Consider the following 12,632-nt stretch of genomic DNA (forward strand, 5'->3'; position numbering starts at 1 on the left):
GGTGATGATGATGGTGGTGATGATGACGGTGGTGATGATGGTGGTGATGATGATGGTGGTGATGATGACGGTGGTGGCGATGGTGGTGATGGTTTCTGTGCTCATTCTCAACACCCCATCCCAGCCTGCCCAAGCCACAGTAGCAGATCCTACACCCCAAGAAGGGTTGTATGCCATAGAGTCAGCAAACTGCCCCAAACTGCCCCGTGTGTCCTTTATTAAGCATCTACTACCCAGTAAGCCCCGGTTCTCCTGGTGGGAACTCCACCCATTAATAAGCTGTGTGCCTGATGCTCTTTAACCCATCTAACCCTCCAGTGGCACAATGGCATGCATGCTGTGGTGACCAGTTAACAAATGGCTGAGTAAACACAGAGAGGTTGATCAGTATGGCCAGAGCCACACAGCAAACTAGGGCAGAGTTGGGATCCAGGACCTTACGTCTCAGCAGGATTTCCAACACTCTACTCTGAGTGGCGTGTTCACTTCTGTTCCTGGCAGAGACTGCAGTCCAAGGAGGTGGAAACGCCCAGGCAGGGCATTGGTGAGGCAGTAGAAACTTGGTTCCACAGCCTAGAAAACATGGCACTGAGATGTTACAAGGTTAAAAAATATATATATTTACATATTTACAGCTAGGCCAAACTTACAGTCTCCTCGACACCATAGCTCCTCTTCCTGCTATGACTTTGTCTCCAGGGCACACCATGCTGACCTCTTGTCTGTCCCCCACAGACAACCGCTGTATGGACAGAAGGTTCCTCCCAGCCAAGTCTAAGAAGCTCATTGCTCTCGCCAGCTTCCCGGGTGCCGGCAACACGTGGGCTCGCCACCTCATCGAGCTGGCCACCGGCTTCTACACTGGCAGCTACTACTTTGATGGCTCTCTGTACAACAAAGGTGAGGGGCAGAGGGTGAGGGAAATGCATGCCACTCAGCATGCCTGGCCTCATTGGTCAAGCCTGCTGTGTGCCTCATGTTCGTCCTCCCTCTTCTGTCTGACACAAACACACGTGCGCGCGCACACACACACACACACACACAAGCACACACACACACACATGCACACCATGTGTCCCCTGTCTTGGTACCTCCCCTGAGCTTGCAGACTAACAGATATCTACTAAGCACCGAACGTGTGCTGGGCACCTCACCCCAGACACTGACTGACCAACAGCTCTATGCTATCAGTATGTTTCCTTTGGGGTGTTTATTGAGTGCCAGCTGTTTACCGGGTGTCTCCCCTATGGTATTTGCTGTGTGCCATGCATTATTTTGATGCTTTCACAGACATTCTCAGGCACCATTATGTTGGAAATGTGCTTTTTAAGATGGTGGTTTTTAAGATGCATTTATGAAACACCAACGGTGTGCCAGGTATCTCTGGGACATTCAGCCACCCCTAGATACCATGTTGAGCTAGCAGTGACAGGTGCTGCCCTCTTGCCTGCCACCCAGCCCTAAAAAGTGGGGCCAAATGAAGGGAAATAACTAGGCCACAAAGTCACAGTTTTCCAGTTGTCTGATTAGAGAGCATTCAACTCTTTCCTAGTTCACCCTCACGCCCTTATTACTCTTGGGCTTCTTACTGGGGAGCTAGAAATCAGGCTGACCCTGAACATGAAGCGCTCTCCTTCATGTTCGGGTTTTACTGCTATGTGTGGGCAACCCTTGTTTGTGGCTGTGACTGTGTTGAAGGGAGGAAAGTTTCCCAGCTGTGTGATCTTGGGCACACTACTGTACTTCTCTGGTCCTGTGATCACGCACTAACAGCGTGCACTTCATGAGGCTGATACAAAAGCAGATGGGTTGGTGCGTGGAACTGTTCAGCACGTGGGAAATGGGCCTTGCTATTATGGCTCAGCTAAGGAGAAGCTGGTCAGCGACTGCTCTCAGGACGGAAAGCAGGTGGGAAGCCAAGGCTGAAGGAGAGTAGTGGGAGGGCAGGGAAGGGTGAGGTGGGAGGTTGGAGCCAGCACGGGCATAGGAACAGGGCAGAGGTGCAGGAACAGCTGGGGTGTTGGAGCAGCTGGGGTGTAGGAGCCAGCAGGGGTGTAGGAGCAGCTGGGGTGTAGGAGCCAGCAGGGGTGTAGGAGCAGCTGGGGTGTAGGAGCAGCTAGGGTGTAGGAGCAGCTGGGGTGTAGGAGCAGCTGGGGTGTAGGAGCAGCTGGGGTGTAGGAACAGGTTTCCTAGTTCACTTCCACTTGCTGTGATTAACACTGACCAAAATCAACTCAGACAGGAAATGGGGCAGGAACCTGGAGGCAGGAGCTGATGCAGAGACCACAGAGGAGTGTTGCTTACTGACTTGCTCCCCATGGTTTGCTCAGCCTGCTTTCTTATAGAACCCAGGATCACAGCCCAGGGATGGCCCCGCCCACAGTGGGCAGGGCCCATACACATCAATCACTAATTAAGACAATGTCCCACAGACCAAGCTGACAGAGGAATTCGAGTTGAAGTTCCCTCTCCGCGAGTGTCTCCAATTTGTGTCAAGTTTACAAAAACTAACCAGCATATGGGGTCTGTGCCTTCCAATCCCAGCTTTCTGGTTTGGGTTTTCTCAGCTCATTTAAAGTAGTACCTACTATGTGTGAGGTGGCGCCTACTATGTGTAAGGCTCCTATCAGGATTTGAGCCCAGACCCTCAGCAGAACTGGAGCTGGGTTGTCTTTTTGAGCTGGTGGCTGGGAACAGGTCAGACCTTGTGGGTAGGCCTAGCCTCACTGCCCCTGGCTATACAGGCTCCACCCTCAGAGAAGGGCCCCCTGGGATCTCGGAGGCCGGAGATCTAAATGGTTCTCATCTCCTGTGTCAAGTTCAGTGAACCCTGCTTTGCAGACCTGCTGAGAGGGTTCTGAGGTTCTGTTTTCCCTCAGTGGTTTGAAAGAGGCGAGGCAAAGCAGCCGCCTGGACACCTAGTTCTCGCCCTCCCTCCCACCAGCTCCCTCCCGGCTTCAGAGAGCAATGGCGCCATCAGTCTGAATGGTAGTGGTACCTTACAGATGAGACCTGTGCTCAGGTTCTCCCCCCTCTTCAGCCTCGTTATTTAGAACAGGAGGAATCAGCACCAAACACAGAGGTTTTCCAAAAAACAGCCAGATAACGGCAGGAAGGGACCTGGGGACACTGATCCAAGGCACACCTAAACTGTGATATCGGAGCTGGAGGAGAGACACAGGGAAAACATTATATTTTTCTGCAGCTCTGAGGCCAGGGCTTGGAGCAGTTGTCTGGCTGCTTCTCAGTCAGTGCCTGAAGGTCACATGCTCCCCAGATAGGTAGATAACTTCTGTGGTGACTCTGAAAAAGTGATATCTAAATTTACCATGTTTGTGTAGGGGAGCTGCTTGGTCCATTCGAAAACAAGGGTGTGAGGGGCGGGGCTCTGGTGGTGGAATTCAGAGACATTCCTCAGGGAAGCCCAGCCCAAGATCCCTCCTCAGGGACATGAAATTCCTCTGGCAAATCCTCTGCACAATGGCACCACTCCTGTCTCCTGAACATTTAGACTCCAGAGTAGATATTTCTAGACCAGCGTGGTTTATTTTCAGTCTCCCCGGTGTCGCACTAGGTTGACACCATGGTGGTATCCAAGACACAGCACCTCAGGTCTCCCGGAGACAGGGAAGTGACTTTCCATACTGTCACCATTGGTGATGTCATGGATGCCTTCCTTCGGGTGCTGGGAAGTTTCCTTTACCTTTTTGTTGTTGGTGGTTTTGGTTTCTGGAGATTGGAATCCCATACTATAACCAGGATGGCTTGGACCTCAGGGCCATCTCCAGCGTGGGAATGTCAGGTGTAAGGCGACACAGCTAGACCTGAGGCCATGATTCTGGGGACCTATTTTCTCCTCTGAGGGTGTTGGGTTCTTGCATCCCACCTGTATCCCCATTGCTGAGCCTGTGAGAGAATGGATTTTGGTGTAGACAAAATGAAGGTGGTCTTAGATGGAAAGTCCTTAGATGGAAGTTTGGCGTGAGGCTCCTCAGTGCCTACAGGGCAGTGTGCCTCAGTGGACATCGGAACTATTGATAAAGACCTGCCTGAAGGTGCTCAGAGTACACACAGGAGGGAATGGCTAAGTGAAGAAGACAGTGAGGAAGCCCGAGGTGGTGAATGAGTGCATACAAGGGAAGGGGGTGCTTCTTCCCCACCCCCACTCCTACCTCCCCAGCTTCTAACTTCTCCACTCGTGTTGGACCCAGGGTTCAAAGGTGAGAGGGACCACTGGCGAAGTGGGCGGACTATCTGCATCAAGACCCACGAGAGTGGCCAGAAAGAGATAGAGGCCTTCGACGCAGCCATTCTGCTCATCCGCAACCCCTACAAGGCCCTCATGGCTGAGTTCAACCGCAAATATGGAGGCCACATAGGCTTTGCTGCCCATGCCCACTGGAAAGGCAAAGGTACAGGAGGGAGGGCCTGGGACAGCATGGGGTGACAGGAGGAAGGGCCTGGGACAATGTGGGGTGACAGGATAGGGGCCAGGGACAGCATGGGGTGACAGGAGGGAGGGCCTGGGACAATGTGGGGTGACAGGAGAGAGGGCCTGGGACAGCATGGGGTGCAGGTGGCCAGTGTGGGGTAACAGGACAGGGGGCCAGGGACAGTATGGGGTGACAGGAGGGAGGGCCTGGGACAGCGTGGGGTGACAGGATAGGGGGCCAGGGACAGCATGGGGTGACAGGAAGGAGGGCCTGGGACAGCGTGGGGTACAGGTGGCCAGCATGGGGTGACAGGAGGGAAGTCCTTGGAGAGTGTGGGGTTCAGGGTGACAAGCAAAGGGCTCTTAAGAGGGCTGTGCAAGTGGCAGCCCTGAGCAGCAGAGGTACTGCGAGGGCCACACCCAAAGCCCAGAGGTTAAGGAGTCTGACTTTCCAGTGAAGCCTGATAATGGGACTCTCAACCTTTTCGAGTTCTTGAATAACTCTAACTTTTTGGACTTGGGGTGGTGAAAAAATTGTGGGGTGCAAAAGGCTGGGAGGGACCCCTCTCCTTAGCAGCTACGGTTCTCACTACAATGACAGAGGCACTGCTAGTCCAACTCAGAGGGCATCGATTACCATGTATGTGGGTCCTCTCCTGGGTATCACACGGCCTATGTCCAGCCTATGTGGTGGTGTGAGCCTACAGCTGTGTGACCAGTGTTATTGTAGGGAACCTGCTGCCTTCAGAGAGACCAGTGATCCAGCGGTGTCACAGCAGGCAGGGCCCCATGCTCTTCCCTGGCTAGGTAAAGAGCTTGTGCCAGTGAGCAGACAGTGGCTGGAACACAGAATTCAAACCCAGCTTCAGGGTCTGAGCTGAGAACCCTGCTTCTCTCTTTACTAATGAGGAGACAGGCCTGGAGGGGCAAAGACTACTAATGTCACTAGGATACACAGTGGTCAAGCTAGCCAGGCTTCCTGGGGTCTGAGAGAAGGGGAGTGGGTGGTGATCACTGAGCAGCCCCTCTCTCTGTCAAATCCTCCAGGAACTAAGAAGAAACTATGTCAGGGTAGATAGGGCTTGGATGTACCCCAAGTCTGCTGAGCTGGGATCCCAATCCAGGCATTGATCGACACCCCCACACCACCAGCCTCTTCCCCAGCAGACACCTTGCCAGTCTCTGTTTCCTTATTTAAAGACATCTGAACCCCTAGACCAACACCAAGTCAGGGTGTTGAGCCAACTCAAAACCAACAGAGAGCCAGAGGGTGCGTGGAGGATCGGCCTACACTCATCTCATACTGGGGCTACTTTAGCCCCAGAAACTCCTCTCAGGTCAAGAGCCCTCTCCCCAGGGAACAGAACCCCTATTCTCCACCCCAGCCACCCACCCATTCCTCTCTTTGGACACCTTAGGCATAGGACAATGGGGAGGGGGGATCATTAGCAATGCAAATAAAATCACCAGGCTCCACTCCAGACCTGCCCTATCAGAGGCACTCCATTTTCACAAGCCTTTGGGGGCCTTCCTTACACACACACACACCCCTTAAGTTTCACTGCCTGAAACCCTTACTTGCTCATGTATGGCTGCGGATCAGCTGCAGCAGTGTCACCTGGGGAATTTGAGGGTCTGTGTCCAACCAGATCTCTCAGGGGCTCCGATGCTCTCACAAGCTTTAAGGCTTGCTTTGGGACCCTGACCTGGGAGATGCAGAGGTCACGCAGCTACTATGTGCATCCAGTCACTGTAGTCCTGTCCTCTCCTGATTAGAGCAGGGATAAGCCTCCCCAGCCCCCACAACTTTCGTTCTATAACGTTAATTTTACAACCCCTCTGGAGCAGGACGGAGGCGAAATTTTATGTGATATGATTACACAAGGTGAATTGTCCTGGATCTGTTTAATGAAACAGATCCTGTGTTTAATGATTCCGCGGGGAACTGGCACCAAGAAACCATTAATCAGGGCCTGGTTCCTCCTGATGACAAGAAGCTGGAGCGAAGACCGCCAGGCTGTTCACAGGCAGCTGCACCCTGCGGCTCCTCGGGGTGCCTTTGTTTCCAGATTTGTGGGTGCTGGTCGATTACCAGGAGCCCTGAGCTAGCTAGTGGAGGGCTTTTGTTTCTGTTTCTGTTCTCCTTTGCAATGAAGTCATTTAGGAGCTTTGAGAGAGGGTGGGTGGAGGGCTTGGAGTAGTGTGGGCGCACATCTGGCATGGGAGAGCTAGGAACAGTTCAGGGAACTTGCTATGCTTTGTGGGGAGGGAACTCAGGCCAGCATGAAGGGGCACGTGGGGAGTCTCAGGAAAAGCTGGGGCCACCATCAGCAGGGATTGTCATAAGCAGCAGTTACCCTTCTGTACCTGGTACTCCATCAGGATCTTTGCAAAACTTATTACCCAAAGATATCAAGGCGGCCCACTTGCAAATCAGTACACTGAAACCCAAGGAGAGCAAATAGAACCAGCAAGATCACCCAGTGCAGGTGGAGAGGAGCAGGGTTTCCAGCCCCGGGCACCTGGCTGCAGAGCCATCTAGAGACAGCCCCTGTGTCTCAGCCAGTACCCAGAGGTAAAGGGCGCAGCAGATAGGGAGGCAGCTTCCCCAGAATAAGAGACGCAGGTGATGGGATCCGAAGACACGCTCATCTTGACACACCAGGCGAATGTCTTCAAGAGAGTCACACTTGGGCACACCTGAAGTCTTGTGGGGTGCTAGGTGACAAAAGCTAGCCTCACCTGGGTTTTTCCTGGGATGGCAATAGCTGTCCTGAGTCATCAGGATACTGGGAGGTGACTCAGAACTAGAGACAGGCTGACAGAGGGAAGGAGCCCCTGTGTATGCTTGAAGTTGTCCTAGTCTTCCAGATACATCTGGTCCTAACCCATTATAACAGTACGGGCCCAATTAGTCAGCTGCCTTGTGAATAATCTATTTGAAGAATAAAAAATAACCTGTCGTCAGCATAAATATTTCTCAAGTAGCGTGGGGTTTCAGGAGGGGACTGGGAGAGGCATATAAGGACAGCTCCGATGTGTTCTGTCAAGAACAGCAGCCCTTCATCATGGTGCCATTTAGCGGTGGGAAATTTCAATTTTGTTCAGCAGTGACTCCCCCCAGCTCCTGCTGGGTATCAGGCTGTGGGAAGGAACGGGCATAAGGCTGGTGGTGGCAGGAGTTGATCTGGGCTGGAGTGGAGGGTGTTTCCTTGCTGTGGGCCAGGTCACTTTACCTGTCTGGGCCTCAGTCTCCCTCCTGGTGAAGAGCACAAAGTAGTTTCCTGTGGGATGGTTGGTAAGGATCTGTCGCCCAGCAAGGGGTTAGGATTGAGGAGGATTGTAAGTAAGGTCTCCAACCAAGCTTGAGAGACTCACCGGTCTCTCATGCACTGCTCCCTCTAGAGGGCCTGAGGAGAACTACACCCTCAGCTGTTTAAGCCCTCTGTATGCCTCTTGAGATTCTCCTGTCTCCAGGTGCCTTGAGGCTGTTGGCAGTGTCCCCGTGCCCACCTTTGCCCCTCTCCTGGCTTCTCTCTGTCCTGAGCCTCAGCAGCTCTCCCTGAGATCTGCTCTACAACTGTCCCTAAGATCATGCCATGTAACCTCTCTCTCAAGTCAGGCAATTCTATAAGCCTCCTCCCAGTCAGGTGACTTTCTATCTCATGGCAAGATGGCTGACAAGCCCCCAAGAAGAGACAGTCCATGACAGAGTAGAGAGACCACAAGAAGAAGCTTAACAATCCTAACCCCACCCCCAGGGTCTCAGGCTGCGGCGAAGACAGATGCCTAAGCAGGGTGACCACAGGGTAATGGCTCTCCGTGTGATGAGGAGGAAAAATGAAGCCTGCAGAGCCCAAAGGAGGCCCGTGTGAGCCCTGGGGGCTGAGACGATGACATCATACTTAAGAAAGATCAATCAGTGAGGACGGCAGCCATGCTTATTGAACACTTGCAGGGCTGAGACCAGTGTGAGCCCCAGCCATGCCCTGAATACAGCCCAGCATGCCCTGTGAGCAGGCTGTCACTGCTTATAAGACCTTGGTAGCCAGCCAGACCTCCCAAATCCTGTTCTGCCTCTCATTCTAAATGGCCTTAAACAGCCCCTCGATTACTCTGTGCCTCAGTTTTCCCTTCTGTTAAATGATGACCAGGGGGTGGTAGATACCTGTGGGGACTGAGTAAACTGAGTTTACTCCTATCTAGTGAAAATACAATCACAATCCAGCAATACACCTTTATAATTAATATATTAATGGAAATCTTAGACCTATGGTATGAGTAATTCACATAAATTATATATACTATAAATCTATTTTATAAGGCTGGGCATGGTGGCACATGCCTTTAATCCCAGCACTCAGGAGGCAGAGGCAGGTAGATCTCTGGTCTACAGAGTGAGTTCAAAGCTAGCCAGGGCTACACAGAAAAACCCTGTCCTGAAAAACAAGCAAACAAAAACTATTTTATATAGATGTTATAAAATTTTCATAGAATAGCCTGGGAGTACATTGGACATGCTTAGTCACAGGCCTGCTCTTTTAATCAGAATGGAGTCTTTGATGTGATGTCTTTTTAGTTGTTGTTTTCTTTCTTTCAGTTGATGAAATCATCTAGTTTATCCTTTGAGGAGGGCTCTGTAACTAACTTTGAATTTAGCTATTCAATTTAAAAATCTTTTACAATAATGTGTGTTATTCATTAACTAATAGTCCAAATTGAATAAGCAGATGTAAATATTTGTTCATCAAAAAGTCTCACAACCATTATTGAATTTAGTAGGAACATTCCAGATAGACATAACTCTCTAAATAATTTTTAAATGATTAAAGCAATGATTGACTATTCAAAATACAAAGGCTTTGTTCAGTTGGGGAAAAATTAATCTCAGATTTAAATGTCTGTTTAGTCAAAGAATAAACAAAGGGCTTGCTACTGTTGTTGTGGTTTTAAGTGTTTGGGGTTTTTTGTTTGTTTGTTTGGTAAAAATTACTAAAAACAAATCGATACTTTAAAAATTATAGAAAATTAAGCACCAATTTTATCTCAGGATATTGAATTGACCTTAAGTTTTATAACTTCAATATTTTTTTAACCTTGTTATAACCATATCCATTTTTTAAAGATTTATTTTATTTATATGAGTACACTGTAGCTATCTTCAGACACACCAGAAGAGGGCATCAGATCCCATTACAAATAGTTGTGAGCTACCATGTGGTTGCTGGGAATTGAACTCAGGACTTTTTGAAGAGCAGTCAGTGCTCTTAACAGCTGAGCCATCTCCAGCCTACCATATCCATTTTTTAAACAATCCTTTTGCAACATATTTTGATCTTATGATTATTACGAAATTTAGAAAACAGCTTTAATGAGGTAATTTTAAAAGGAAGTTCAGGAGGCTGTAATGTAAACCACAGGAAATATGGTACCTTCCTGTATATAGTTATAACTATATCCTATAGTTATAAACCCAGGCAAAGGTCATTGAACAAATTTAAATTAAATATTTGTTAGAGATTTAAGCCACTCTGACAAGTACCTTGAAGTGTTCTGCTTTTGTGTATGTTCTAGTTTTGGTTGTCACTGATGGAAAAAGCATTTCCTTTTATCGGTATTTACCAGGTATCAAAAGTGTAAAGCATCCAGAGTATGACAGAGCTTAGCATTCGTGACTTTATGACTCTTTTTAGTTAAAAAAGAGTTGAATAAATTCCTTTAAATACCTAAGTACGGTATAACACATTAAGAAGATCTGTACAGTCTAAGATGTGCTTGCAAACCCAAAAGTAGGTTTTTTTAAAATGACAAATCAAAAAAATACACATTTAGGGTTTTCTTCCACAATGGCCTTGCTAAGATACAGATTTTGAACACCGCACCCCCCCCAACCCCACCTTTTGTTCCTTTGCTTTTAAAGAGACAGGGTGCTCAGAACTATGCTTGAAATGTCGGTATGCATATAAACCCTCATATAAACAAGACATATCAAAAGCACAAACTTGAGCTAGCTTTTTAATCTCTGGGATAAAGAGATTGGTGTCTGGGGCGGGGCAGAGCGAGACGTAGGGCAGGGTGGGGAGAGAGCAGCAACTGTCACTAGGAAAAATGTATGCTAGAGAGGAGAGAGCTTGTCATAGTTACTTCATACCCTCCACTGGATAAGGACCAAGGAGGTGACATCTTCATCAGAATCATATCTTGTTAATAAAGTTATTCATGTTATTAAAATGTTTAAATTGGAAAACATGCTAATTGTCCCAAAGAAAGGTTTAGGACTATTAAAAGAGCCATTAAAAGAAGAAAAAGGGGGCTGGCGAGATGGCTCAATGGGTAAGACCACTGACTGCTCTCCCAAAGGTCATGAGTTCAAATCCCAGTAACTACATGGTGGCTCACAACCACCTGTAATGAGATCTGGTGCCCTCTTCTGGTGCATCTAAAGTCAGCTACAGTGTACTAATGTATAATAATAAATAAATCTTTAAAAAATTTTTAAAAATTGAAAAAGAAGAAGAAAAAGGAGATTTAGTGGATGTGGTCACCCTGGGAAGGGGCACAGTGAGATCTAACAAACAAGTCTGTCTTTAGGGACCAGAAGTAAAATCTGAGAGGGATGAGCAGTTTGGTCCTTGTCTGGGCTTCAGGCTTGTCTATAAGGTGTTACAATGTTACCAGAACTCTCTGAAATCTCTTTCAGGGAGGCAAAAACAGTTTACAACCCTTCCCTCACCCAGCATGAGATTCCTGGGGGAACTCCTATATCCCTAGGAACCATTGCTTCACAGTCTACTAGTCGGACTGAGACAGACACATACCTCTTGGGAATATCTTCATTTCTGCCAGATTGCTTAACTTGGGATCAAATATTATGCTGACCATGCCCAGAAAAGCCACGTGTTACTACTTATGACCCAGGAGCAGAGCTGGGTGGGTCTGAGAAATGTCTATGTTGGTGTCAGGGCCACTCAGACATCTAGAGAGTTTCTTTTATATATATATATATATATATATATATATATATATATATATATATATATATATATATATATATATATATATATATATACATACATATATATATATATATATATTTTAAAGATTTATTTATTTATTTTATGTGAGTACACTGTCTTCAGATACACCAGAAAAGGGCGTCAAATCCCATTACAGATGGTTGCGAGCCACCATGTGGTTGCTGGGAATTGAACTCAGGACCTTTGCAAGAGCAGTCAGTGCTCTTAACTGCTGAGCCATCTCTCCAGCCCTGAGAGTTTCTGGTAAGGCACAGTTGGAAGCAAAGGAATGCCAGACCTCACAGTCAGGAAAGCAGACTCGAAACTCCCCTTGAAGACGGCTATCAGTTTAAGTCCCCAGGAATGCTGGAGAGGGGGCACAGACATTTGGTTATCTTTAATAGCCTGAGAAGTCCCCCAAGCTCAGGCCAAGCTGAGATTTGGAGCTTTAAGGCTGAAAGGAAGACCCGCTGACGTAAGCCTGAGTTAAAGGAAAGCAAGCTGTTCAGACGAAGGAGGGAAGGCCCGCTGTGGAGTCTGCCTGTGTTTTGACATAAACCCCTCTAAAAAGGCTGTTGTGGTTGTGGTTGTTGTTTTGGTTTGGGGGTTTATTTTGGGGTTTTTGTTTGTTTAGTTTGGTTTTTGTTTTTGGTGTTTTTGTTGTATTTTTATTTCTGTTTTGTTTGTTGGGTTTTTTGTTTGCTTTGGTTTTTTGGAGTTTTTTGTTGTTGTTTGGTTTGGTTTGTTTTTTGTTTTGTTTTGTTTTGGGGGTTATGTTTGTTTTTTGGTTTGCTTGTTTGTTTGCTAGTTTGCATTTACTTTAACTCGCATGGCTCTAAGACCTCCTTACTATTCTGAGTTACCAGTTTGATCAAGTTTTGGAGAGCGTTTTATATTTTAGTTAAAGGGGCTGCTGATCTGTGATTTGTAAGACGTTCATTGCCTAAGACATCTTTAAGCGCAAAACCTAAACCTGGAGGAGGAAAGTGTTTTGGTAATATTTAGTCTATTTTGTTTTTGTTTTTTCCAGAACGTGTGTGTGCAGGTTAGTCAGCAATTATCACTCACTAGGCCACAGAGCGGCTAGAGGGCTAAACAGCCACTTGTCTGCAGGCACTTCCTCCTTTCTGGTGGCCTGTTGCCCCCTCCACACACACACACACACACACACACCTCTCTCCCCC

At 48.0% G+C, this 12,632-nt stretch overlaps 1 protein-coding gene across 2 annotated transcripts in view; it reads left to right on the top strand.

Annotated features, from left to right (window-relative positions):
• Positions 1-12,632, top strand: part of Wscd2 (WSC domain containing 2) — an 88,298-nt gene that overhangs the window by 71,512 nt on the left and 4,154 nt on the right. For both annotated transcript variants that reach the window (XM_031337443.1, XM_031337444.1), the window contains 2 exons: positions 736-900; positions 4,212-4,412. In XM_031337443.1, coding sequence (XP_031193303.1) covers positions 736-900; positions 4,212-4,412 — 366 coding nt within the window. The remainder of the gene's footprint in view (positions 1-735; positions 901-4,211; positions 4,413-12,632) is intronic.

The sequence above is a fragment of the Mastomys coucha genome, unplaced genomic scaffold, assembly GCF_008632895.1.
Source record: "Mastomys coucha isolate ucsf_1 unplaced genomic scaffold, UCSF_Mcou_1 pScaffold22, whole genome shotgun sequence".
Lineage (NCBI taxonomy): Eukaryota > Metazoa > Chordata > Mammalia > Rodentia > Muridae > Mastomys > Mastomys coucha.